At 43.9% G+C, this 12,301-nt stretch overlaps 1 protein-coding gene across 15 annotated transcripts in view; it reads left to right on the top strand.

The window, feature by feature from the left end:
* RUBCN (rubicon autophagy regulator) overlaps window positions 1-12,301 on the top strand; it is a 64,735-nt gene that overhangs the window by 8,017 nt on the left and 44,417 nt on the right. For 13 of the 15 annotated variants that reach the window (XM_077884540.1, XM_077884535.1, XM_077884537.1 and 10 more), the window contains exon 1: window positions 2,478-2,763. The exons of 1 other annotated variant lie outside the window; for it this stretch is intronic. In XM_077884540.1, the coding sequence (XP_077740666.1) occupies window positions 2,699-2,763 (65 nt within the window). In that variant the 5' untranslated portion in view covers window positions 2,478-2,698. Of the gene's footprint in view, window positions 1-2,477; window positions 2,764-3,030; window positions 3,183-12,301 lie in introns of those variants that run through there. One more of the 15 variants, XM_077884538.1, reaches the window with a different exon arrangement.

Below are 12,301 nucleotides of genomic sequence, written 5' to 3'. Positions count from 1 at the left end.
TTACAATATATGCTAAAATATTAAGATCATACATTTGTATAAATAGAAGGGAGTGAAATCCCAATAACATTGCCCCTTTGTAAAAAAAAAAAAAAAAGTATAACCCTTTAGTAGGAAAATATGAGAAAGTTTGAACGAAGAGTATTTTTTATATAAATGGAAGCTGGAAATCATAACTTGCATTAGAAAGCTCCTTCGTTTCACTTTTAATTCACAAAAAAAAAGCTTTCTCAAGTCTGAAAATTCCTGGAAGTCATATATTATTTTTATTTATTTTTTTGAAGATTTTATTTATTTATTCATGAGAGACACAGAGAGAGAAGCAGAGACACAGGCAGAGGGAGAAGAAGGCTCCGTGCAGGGACCCCAATGTGGGACTCAATCCCAGGTCTCCAGGATCACTCCCTGGGCCGAAGGCGGCACTAAACCGCTGAGCCACCCAGAAGTCCTCTATATATATATATATATTTTTAATATTTTTAAAAATTTATTTATTTATTTATTTATTTATTTATTTATTTATGATAGACATAGAGAGAGAAAGAGAGAGAGGCAGAGACACAGGCAGAGGGAGAAGCAGGCTCCGTGCAGGGAGCCTGACGTGGGACTTGATCCCGGGTCTCCAGTCCAGGATCATGCCCTGGGCCAAAGGCGGCACTAAACCACTGAGCCACCCAGACGTCCTATATATATATATTTTAAAGATTTTATTTATTTATTCATGAGAGACACACACACACACAGAGTGAGAGAGAGAGGGGCAAAGACACAGGCAGAGGGAGAAGGAGGCTCCATGCAGGAAGCCCAACGTGGGACTCAATCCCGACTCCAGGATCACGCCCTGGGCGGGAGGCAGGTGCTCAATCGCTGGGGCACCCAGGGATCCCCGCCATATATCATTTTTAATAGAGTAATTAGCTTTCCATGGAGCTAACCTAGATCCCCCCATCACTGAGTAGTACTGATTCTATCGCTTTACCATTGCACTAATCTCAGCCTCCTTGCTCCCTACCATCCTACTTCAGGCCTGGAACTTGCAGACGAGTAACCCAAAGGCACATTTAGCCTACAGATGGACCTTTTTTTGGCCTGTGTCATGTTTACGATCAAAAAAAAAAAAAAAAAAAAAAAGTCACCAATATTTAAAAACTGGAAGTCGTACTTAAAAATGCAGACTCTGCCTTCTCTTGCAAAAGCAAGAATATCGAGCAATTTCTAGTCCAGGCCTGTATGCCCATTTTGCAACACTGGTTTTAGAAAAGGTGATAACTTGTCTTCTTGGATGAGTTTTCCGGCTCAGAGCGTTTCTGCCATTCTCCTACAAGCAGCTCACTTCGCTCCTTGGCATTGCCTGCTTGGCCTCTATAGGAATTTCCAGTCTCCCCTCCTATCCATTCTTCAGCTCTTAGATCTCTGGCAGGGTTCACACCCCATTCCCTCTCCACATCGTCAGAAGCAGTTTTCAAAGCAGGTTTGGTCAAATCGCTTCTTGATTAGCTCCCAACTGTCCTAAGGGTAAAATCCAGAGTCCTCAGAATGGCACGTCCTGATCCAGGGTGCCAGCTCACCGACCCCGAGCATCCTGTTCCCCACCTCCTTCCCAGCTCTTACAATTGGTAACCAGTACTTCCCAAACCGGCATGCTTCCTTATGCTACTGTTTCCACTTTCCTCCTCCTGGCCAATGCACACTTATCCTTAGAAACTCGACTCTGACATCAACTCTGCAGAAAACCTTCCCCCAAAGCCCTTCCCCCTCCTGCTCTTCCTTTGGGATCCCAAAGCAACCTGTGCTCTTAAGTTTGCGAGCTCTTCATTACAATGTTTAGGGTCCCTAAACATACTACCGACGGGAGGTAAGCTGGGGCGGGCTGAAGTTAAGAGCCGCGTTATTGGGGATCCCCGGGTGGCTCAGCGGTTAGCTCCTGCCTGCAGCGCAGGACGTGACCCCGGGTCTCGGGATCGAGTCCCGCGTCAAGCTCCCTGCGTGGAGCCTGCTTCTCCCTCTGCCTGTGTCTCTGCTACTATCTCTGTATGTCTCTTATGAATAAATAAATAAAATCTTAAAAAAAAAAAAAAAAAAAGGAGGGGACACCTGGATGGCTCAGTGGTTGAGCATCTGCCTGCAGCCCAGGGCGTGACCCCGGGGTCCCGGGATAGAGACCCGCGTCGGGCTGCCTGCGTGGAGCCTGCTTCTCCCTCTGTCTCTCTCTAGGTCTATCATGAATAAATAAAATCTTAAAAAAAAAAAAAAAAAAAAAGAGAGAGAGAGAGAGAGAGACCTGCGTTATTTCCTAGCCTAGACTCCGGCCTCCGTCAGGTTCCAAAGGTGGAGACGTTCACGCCCGGGCGCGTTCCCGGGACTAGGTTACGGCCGCGAGCACGCCTCCGGGATCTGCGTGCGCGGCCTCGGATTGGACGGAGCGGTGGATGCCGGGAGCGACGGAGCCTTTCGAAGTGCTTGCCGGGAGTTGTAGTTCTCGGAGCCGGAAGTGGGGGTGGCAGGGCTGGAAACCGCAACTGAGACAGCAGTCCCCGCGCCTCGCTGTCATGTCAGCCCCGGCGTAGCGCAGCGCCCTGAGCCCACCCTCCGAGGGTGCCTCCTCGGTTCCGTGGTGGGGGAGGGGCTTCGGGAGCCCCGAGGGACGAAGTGGCAGAGACGCCTGTGTTCGGGGAGGAGGCGACGGTCGCAGCCCCGGATGCGACCCGAGGGCGCGGGAATGGACCTCGGCGGCTGCGAGGAGCGCCTGCCGGAGGCGAGCAGGTGGGCCCGGGGCGGGGCGGCGGGGGCCACGCGGGCATCGCCCCTCCGGGAGCGCGGGGGGTCCGGAGAGCACCCGCGATGGACGCCAGGGCGGCTGCTTCGGGCCGCTTGTTTGGGAAGACATTGGGAGAAGACGGGGATGCAGGACGGACGAAGGCGCGGGTGTGATGAGGGTGACGGAGGGTGGGGACCACACGGAGGAGGTGGGTGTGCAGGGAGCCTGGGTGACACTACAGGTGGGAGAAAGGCGCGCGGTGCACGGCCCGGGGGGCCCGCGGGGACGAGGCTGGCGTTGCGAGCGTTCCCGGGCGCAGAGGTGGGGCGTTACGGGCCGCCCCGAGAGCAGCTCGGGGCCGGAGACAGCGACGGGCGTGAGCGAGAAGACCGGGAGGAGGGCCCGTGTCTGAAAGTGGACGATTGTGAGTAATGGCCACGGCGTGGGGCGGGGCGGGGCGGGGGGGGCTTGCCGATGAGGCCCCAGGTGCGGTGCCCGCCTCTCCCTGTGGTTTCCTTTTCACCCTAAAACCCTGCAGTCCTTCCCCCACAATGCGATTAAGCGATTTCGCATTTATTTATATGCAACGGTTGTCACCCAGTTCGTGCCCTTTAGAAACGGACGGTTTAAGATTCTACAAACTACTTTGTTGTTGTTTTTTAAGATTTTATCTATTCATGAGAGACACACAGAGAGAGAGAGAGGCAGAGACACAGGCAGAGGGAGAAGCAGGCTCCATGCAGGGAGCCCGACCCCGGGACCCCGGGGTCATGCCCTGGGCTGCAGGCAGATGCTCAACCACTGAGCCATCCAGGTGTCCCCTCCTTTTTTTTTTTTTTTAAAGAGATTTTATTTATTTAATTCATAAGAGACACACAGAGAGAGGCAGAGACACAGGCAGAGGGAGAAGCAGGCTCCATGCATGGGGCCCGACGTGGGACTCGATCCCAGGACCCCAGGGTCACGCCCTGGGCTGCAGGCAGGTGCTAAACCGCTGAGCCACCCGGGCTGCCCATCTACAAACTACTTTGACTCAAACGGCGACTTATTCCCAGTCGAGGTGCCTCCCAGATTTAGGGTTTGCGTCAGCAGGAAATTAATGAGATGTTGTGCCCAGGTGAAGACCTGGCTGTTCTTAAATTTGACTCCTTTTTTTATGTTGTGCACGGTTAGCCCGTGGCCTGCTGTACAAGACGAGGACTGACAAGACCCGGCTCCTGCTTGAGATGCATGAATGATGAGTTCAGTGAAACTGAACGTCTTACTTCTCTTTTCCATGGTTCAGTTTCTGCTTATGCATATTTGGCTATTTATTCTTCCTCCAGATGTCTGTCAAGTGCTTCATGTAAAAGCCCCATATACATTCTCAAAAGGGTTTTTGGTTCATTTTCCTTTTTTCCTTTTACCAGGTCATGTGGGACAGGCTGGGTTGGAAATTCAAGTTCACATTTCCTCCCCATCTAGCTGGACATCTAGCTGGGTTATTTATTTAATGTGTTTAAACAAATACTTATTTCTCACATGTCAGGCACTGCTTAAGAGCCTTGTAAGTATTAATTTATTCACTCCTCATGACGACCATATGAGACAGCTATTACTGTTATCGCCATTTAATGGATGAGGAAGCTGAGACATGAACAGGACAGATAACTTGACAAGTTCATACAGTGAATCCTGGTGGAACTGGGATTCAAGCCCAAGCAATTTGGCTCCAGATTCTGCACTTTTAATACACATACTCTGCTGCCTCCTATTATGCTAATATACTGGGACAAAGAAATATATAAGATAGTGAGCTTTATGGCATTCTTTGCCAGTCATTCAGGCCAGTAGGACAGCTCCTTTGCAGGTATATCTTTCTATTATTTTTTCTATGCTTGCCTCTTTAAAAAAAAAAAAAAGATTTATTTACTCACTTGAAAGAGAGAGAAAGAGCTCACATGACCAAGAGGAGGGGGCAGAGGGAGAGGGCAAAAATCCCAAGCAGAGTCCCCTCCGAGTGTAGGGCCCAACATGACACTTTGCTCGATCCCACAACCTGACCCGAAACTAAGAGTGGGTTGCTCAGCTGACTGAGCCACCCAGGCGCCCCTCCAATGCTTGCCTCTTAACCAAGCAACTCTAGTCAAAATTTAATTTCTGAGGACACCTGGGTGGCTCAGTGATTGAGCATGTGCCTTTGGCTCAGGGCGTGATCCTGGAGACCCCGGATCGAGTCCCGCATCAGGCTCCCTGCATGGAGCCTGCTGCTCCCTCTGCCTGTGTCTTTGCCTTTCTCTCTTTCTGTGTCTCTCATGAATAAATAAATAAAACCTTTAAGAAATTTTAATTTCTGCAGTGGGATTATCACCACAAGGTCACTGGTATTGTTGCTATAGCCTACTCTTTGTTGATGGCTGGTTAACTGAGAATGTGGTTTTTTGTTTTGTTTTGTTTTGTTTTTTGTTGTTGTTGTTGTTTTTGAGACTGTGTTCTTTAATGAGGTTTCATGGCACCAAAGGTCTCAGCTCCAAATAAGACAACTGTCATATACATACCTGTGCCTGAGAATTGAGGCATTGTGGTTGGGTCATTACTAACCTGACTTTCTACGGTCAATAAAATACTCAATGCAAAAAAAATCTTCATGATGAGATGGCATCCTTTTTATATATAAAGGATAAGCTTAACATATTTTCTGAAAGTAGTTGATGTAGTGAAATGTGTATAAGCCTTAAAAGCCAGAGAGACCTCCATTTGAATCCTAGCTCTACTGCTTAATTTGGCTCATCCATTTTAGTGGGAAAAATAATGCCTTCCTAACTAGTAAGTTGTGAGGTGTTGATAAGATAATGTGCGTGAACCTCCGCATAGAGTGCCTGGTATGTACTAAGTGCAAAAAATGTCTACTTCTGTCCCCTCCCCAGTTTTCTTGAAATAAGGGGAGTGTGTGCTTTTTTGGATGTTTTTTTCAGTTGTACAGCTTGTTCTTCCTTCTTCCATGGCTCCTTTGTGTTCAGCACACTGAGGATTGAGGTGTTAGCCTAGCTTTTCACTTTATCCTTGGAGTGTAGTTATTTCGTGGGTTCCCTTAATTTTCATCTAGCTAGGTAATCACTCTAGCAAAATGCTATACTGCTTAGAGATGGTGCTTCTCTTTCTTTAGTCAGGTAGTAAATGTCAATTGTTTAGAGGTTGTCTGTTGAAACTCATAAACAATAAAAGGAATGAATTTTCTAACATTGCTCTGCTATTCCAGATTGCCTTGGGCTATGTAGTCTGAACTTGGAAGCCAGCTATATGCAGTTTCCTTGTGCAAGGATCCAGTTAGAGTCAAAATTCAAGTATTAAAATACTTTTTAATATCTCCAAACTGAGCTCAGTCCATTGGCTAAAACCTTTTCATCCTCTGTTCTCTATCTCAGTTAATAGCATCTTTCTTTCAGCAAACCCAGAAGCCTCAAAGTGAAATTTGATATTTTCTTTTTCATTTTCCATATCCAAGCAATTACCAGGTCCTATGAATTTTGTTCTTGATTTTTCTCTGGAAGCTTTATTTTTTTTCTCCACTTCCAAATATATTTGCTTATATTACTAAAATATCCAGGGAGTATAGCATTGCTTCAGGCATGACCAAATGTAGGTGCTTAAACAAGAATTTGGGGATCCCTGGGTGGCGCAGCGGTTTGGCGCCTGCCTTTGGCCCAGGGCGTGATCCTGGAGACCCGGGATCGAATCCCACGTCGGGCTCCCGGTGCATGGAGCCTGCTTCTCCCTCTGCCTGTGTCTCTGCGCCTCTCTCTCTCTCTGTGACTATCATAAATAAATAAAAATTTAAAAAAAAAAAAAAAAAAAGAATTTGTCCCTATCCATGGGCTCCTCTTCTCTATGTGGTAGCTTCATTCTCAGGCAGACTTTTCTACAGGATAACCCGAAGCAACTTCAAGTTTAAGATCCCAACCAACACAAAACTAAATAAAATTTAAAAAACAGAACAAAAGCAATCCCAATAGGTAAAACAAGCAAAAATTTGGAGGCTGACTATTTTTGGACTGACCTGAGTTATGTTCCCTTTTTTATAATCAGGGTATGGACTATGCTGCTCAGTCAGGCCTAACTTATGTGTCCAACCCTAGATCCTGAAGCAAGGATATACTTTCTTGGAACTTCATGGACCAGAGTAATTGGCAGAGGGGTGCTTCGCCTGTGGAAAAGGAGGATTCTGTTACCAAAAGAAGGGAACATATAAACAATATATTCATCGAGGACCCTTATTATCTCTATCTCTCATTGTGGACTCAGGCCCTCCCAGTCTGAACTCTGACCCTAATTCCAAACATCTGCCACACTGCCACCACGTTAATTTTTTTTTCCACCACGTTAGTTTTTCAGAAATAAAGTTACTCTAGTATTTTGCTCAGAAAAGTTCAGTCCTTTCTTATTGAAAATAGAAAATAGTCAAAACTCTTCTCTGACATTTAATCTGTACTTTAATCTCTACAAAGTTCCCAGTTACAAAACCATGGCATTCACTCACTCTTACAGGTCCTTCCCCACCATTCTCATTCTTGCTTCTCCACCTTCCCTGCACTCCCTCCTCCTTTGCCTGGAAGGCTATTAGTCATCTTGTAAATAATGCTCCTTTAGAAGGCATCCTTGACCTGCCCTCCTCCTTTTCTCTTTGGAGCACTTCTCTCTGCATAGCATAGTTATGTAGGTGCCCATTTCCTCCTTTTCATTCTGAATACCTTGGAAAATGGGGACTTTTCCCCTTTAACCACTGTAAGCCCAGCGCCCAGCACAGTGCCAAACATGATCGATGTTCAATGAATATTTATTCAAGGAATGGAAACGTTAACCATTTGGTCATGCCTCTTATAGTTGGGCAGGTGCCAGTGGTACTGTTGCCATTGGAAGGGCCTCTTTTTTCCCCTTTCTCCGTATCCACTTTTACTTTTTTTTTTAAGTTTTTTTTTTAAAGATATTTTTTTAAATTTTTTTATTTATTTATGATAGTCACACAGAGAGAGAGAGAGAGAGGCAGAGACACAGGCAGAGGGAGAAGCAGGCTCCACACAGGGAGCCTGACGTGGAACTCGATCCAAGGTCTCCAGGATCACGCCCTGGGCTGAAGGCAGTATAAACCGCTGAGCCACCTGGGCTGTCCTCGTTTTTACTTTTTTACATTTATCTTCATTTTCTATTTTAGTATATGTGCTGCCGAAGCGAGCACTTATCTTCATTTTCTATTTTCTTCCCTTTCTGTCTCTTTTTTTCTTTAACCATGCTAAGGGTTGACAGTTTATATAGAACTAGTAAGTAAAGCAGGAGGATCAAATAATTTTTGAGCAATCCCTACTGCTAGTCCAGTTATTAGTACACCTACCCCCATTGCCCACTGCTCCCCCCTCCAATATACCCTTGAAGCTTTGGAGGAAAAATGCTATTGTCAGAACCCAGCAGAGGGAGGCCTATCAGCAAACAGCAGGAACCCTAAACTGAAGCTTTTCTCAATATCTATCCTCCCGACAGCTCTTCCTGTGCTTTTTTTTTTTTTTTTTTTTTTTTAAGACTTAACCATTTATTTTAGAGAGCGAGAGAACAAGCAAGCTGGGGAAAGGGCTGAGGGAGAGAATTCTGAAGCATACGTTGCTCTAAGCCCAGAGTCTGATATGGGGCTTGATCCTAGGACTCTAAGATCATGACCTGAGCCAAAACAAGAGTCAGCTGCTTAACCAACTGTACCACCTAGGCACCTCTGTTTTGTTTTTTATAGCTGCTTTACCACTTATTAAAAGGAATCGTTTTGTGTGTGTTTTGTAATCTTTCCTCCCTAAATTTCACCAGCCTACCTGAATGATTATAGACCAGCTGTGTCCTACATAGTAGCCACCAGCCACATGTGGCAATTTAAGTTTAAATTAATCAAAATTAAATAAAATTTAAAATTTCAGTTCTTTAGTCATGCTAACCAGATTTCACATGCTTAATGGCCAGTGTGGCTAGTGGCTGCTGTATTGGACAGCACACATAGAATTTCTAGAATCAGAAAGTTCAATTGAACAGTGCTGTTACAGATTTAAATCTGAGTTTTTCAGGAAACAACTAGGTCATGCTTATATGTTTTTAATTCCTCTGCATCAGTCTCATTTGAAGTTTAACCCACATTTGATTGAGAGGAAAGATGATTATTTAAAGGAAATCATAAATTATTAGTGACTAGGGACTTGACAAACTATCCTCAAAATTTGTAGGGCCATGAAATTCACAGAAAACCTGCTAGATTGTAGGAGTGAAGAGATGATTGGTTTTTTTTAAATTAGAAAATAGCAGAATCCCATAATTTCTAAAAGATTCTAAGACAGTCTATGACTGTCTATGACTCACTTGGAAGCTTTTGCAAAGGAAGCTTTAAGATCCATAACGTCATTCACTCTCCACCCCCTTCAGTACCATGACTTTTATTTTTGCCTCCTCAAGAGTCCTTTGAGAGTTTTAAAATTTCCAGGTGTTTTTTTTTCTTTTTTTTACTTATTTGTTCTATTTTTGTTATTTGCTCACTTTTTTTTTTAAAGATTTTATTTATTTATTCATGATAGACAGAGAGAGAGACAGAGACACAGGCAGAGGGAGAAGTAGGCTCCATGCCAGGAGTCCGATGTGGGACCCGATCCCGGGTCTCCAGGATCACGCCTTGGGCCTAAGGCAGCACTAAACCGCTGAGCCACCTGGGCTGCCCATTTGCTCACTCACTGTCTTACTGCTCTTGGGTCAGAGAATATTCCTGTACTGCTTTGGAGGATTGATTGACTTTTTTTACTGTGTGTACCTTAGTACAAGGCTAGTTTTTGTGAATGTTCTGTGCTTTAAAAAAAGTGTTCTTCAGGATGTAACTTTCTAGATTTAAAGAACAACTTTATTATATGTAATACTATTTAGCTTTTCTAATCACTTTTTTACTTTTGGTTTTCATGATCTGAAAATTAATCTCCCATTACCATTGTTTTTTCTTTTCTATTTTCAGTTTTCATTTTTTAAGATTTTATTTTTTAAGTAATTTTCCACATCCAAAGTGGGGCTTGAACCCATAACCCTCAGATCAAGAATCCCATGTTCCACTGACTGAGCCAGGCAGGTGCCCCTCAATTTTCTTTTTATGTTTTCTGCAGTTTTTGTTTTGTATGTGTTCTTTCATATATATGTGTATTTTAAAAACGTTTTGTTCACTTGAGAGAGAGTGTGCATATGCAAGTGTACACACAGGGTGGGGAGGGGCAGAAGGAGAGAGAGAATCTCAAGCTGACTCCCCACTGAGCACAGAGCCCAACTTGGGGCTGGATCTCAGGACTCTGAGATCATGATCTGAGTTGAAATCAAGAGTCAACCATTTAACCGACTGAGCCACCCAGGCGCCCCTGTTGTATATATTTTGAGGCCATGTTATTAGATACATAAAAATTAGTGAGAGCTATCTCTTCATTATGACTTGTCTTTTTTAATGATTCTTGCCTTGAATGCAACCGTGATGTAATATCATAATTTCTGCTTGCCTTTTTGTTTGATTGGCTATTTTGTTTTAAATAGTTGAGTTTATTTCATTGACTTTTATTTTTAGTTCATATCTGTTTAATATTAATTCTGTCATTTATTTTTTTAAAGATTTTATTTATTTATTCATGAGAGAAAAAGGCAGAGACACAGGCAGAGGGAAAAGCAGGCTCCCTGCACAGAATCTGATGTGGGACTCGATCCCAGGACCCTGGGATCACATCTTGAGCCAAAGGCAGATGCTCAACCACTGAGCCACCCAGGTGCCCCGATTCTGTCCTCTTTTAAAAATGATTTTTTTAGGGCAGCCCCAGTGGCTCAGCGGTTTAGCGCAGCCTTCGGCCCACGGTGATCCTGGAGTCCCAGGATCAAGTCCCACGTCAGGCTTCCTGCATGGAGCCTGCTTCTCCCTCTGCCTGTGTCTGTGCCTCTCTCTATCTCTGTGTCTCTAATGAATAAATAAAATCTTTAAAAAATTAAAAAATAAATAAAGATGATTTTTAAATGTTCTTTTGCTCTTTCTTTGCCTCAGCAATATTTAAGATAATCTAGTTTTAGTTGTAATGATGATTAGCTTTTACCCTAAAATAGTATCCCTGAAACTGGAGACAACTGAAGCACTGTCTTTCCTCCTGTGCCTTTGCTATGGAAGGGGTGGTGGTGTGTCTCCTTTACCTTGCTTATAAAGCACCCTGCTACCCAGACAACATAAGATGTGACTGTAAGGTAATGAGATTGGCTTTCTTCTATGACTCATGAAATTAACTTTATTGTTTTGCAATAAAAGCTTATGTTTCTACCATTCTATCAAGTAAGCAGATTTGAGTCTCTGTTATATACAAGGTACCTCCAAATCTGAGGAAGTCTTCCTAGCTTTCCTGTATCAACAAGAGTACCCTGAGCATAATCAGGCCTTGGAATCTGTGCTTACTGAGAGGAGACTTGACCCTAGTTTAAAAACAGTTGAGATATTCTTTAGATGCAGAGCACAATGACAAGTCTTAATTTGTGTTGCAGACTGTCCAATCCTAGATAGTTTTTGGTAGATTTTTCTCTGAGGCAGAGTGGGTAAGATTTTATTCAGGTGCCCCTTCTGATATAGTTGGATTTATTATACTTATGCAATGGAAATTCAAAGAGGGAAAAGGACAGAGAAAAGAGAAGGAATATTATTATGTACTCTGTGATGATGCTTCCTATAGATCATCAATTACACTGAAGGAACTGAAGCTTAAAGAATTTAAATGGCTTACCAAAGGATGCATAGCTAGTTTGTGGAGATCTAGGATTCAAATTTAGGTTGCCCTGACTATGAACCTTGTTCTCTTTCTGATGCATGACATTTTCTACTTCCTTCTTATTTTTTTTTTAAGATTTTATTTGTTTATTCATGAGAGACACACAGAAAGAGGCAGAGACATAGGCAGAGGGAGAAGCCGGCTTCCTGCAGGGAACCCGATGTGGGACTTTATCCCAGGACCTCAGGATTACAACTTGAGCCAAAGGCAGACGCTCAACCACTGAGCCACCCAGGAGCCCCTCCCTCCTTATTAAAGCACAAAAGAAATAGAAAAGATACAATCTCTGTCCTTCAGGAAACAAACCGCATTCAATAAAAACAGCAATTTTTTTAAAGGATCATCAGGAGGAATGGTATATTGACAGCATTTATTATGAGGTTTCTAACAAAGGAATTATAGCTGGTCAGATTATTTAGAACTCCTTAGGAGAAGGTTGAACTAGAGCTGAACCTAAATCCCTGAATGAGACAAGAAGAGAAGCCTTTAAGTGGAAAAGTCTGCATAAATAAAATCATGGAAGTAGGTAATGAGGTTGGCATGTTTATAATAGAGTTTCATAAGGAGGGAGACTATTTCAAATTGAGGAGTACTGAGTGGGAAAGTTGGTATTTAGATTGGGGCTACATGATGGAGACTTTTTGAACTCCATATGGAGGGGTTACATACTCAGTGGTTAGGTTTCTGACAAGGGATTTCCCTTTTGGTAAATCTGCTC

Source organism: Canis aureus, chromosome 35 (assembly GCF_053574225.1).
Source record: "Canis aureus isolate CA01 chromosome 35, VMU_Caureus_v.1.0, whole genome shotgun sequence".
Taxonomy (NCBI): domain Eukaryota; kingdom Metazoa; phylum Chordata; class Mammalia; order Carnivora; family Canidae; genus Canis; species Canis aureus.
The sequence above is the reverse complement of the archived record's forward strand: the minus strand, read 5'-3'. Positions and strand labels throughout refer to the sequence as shown.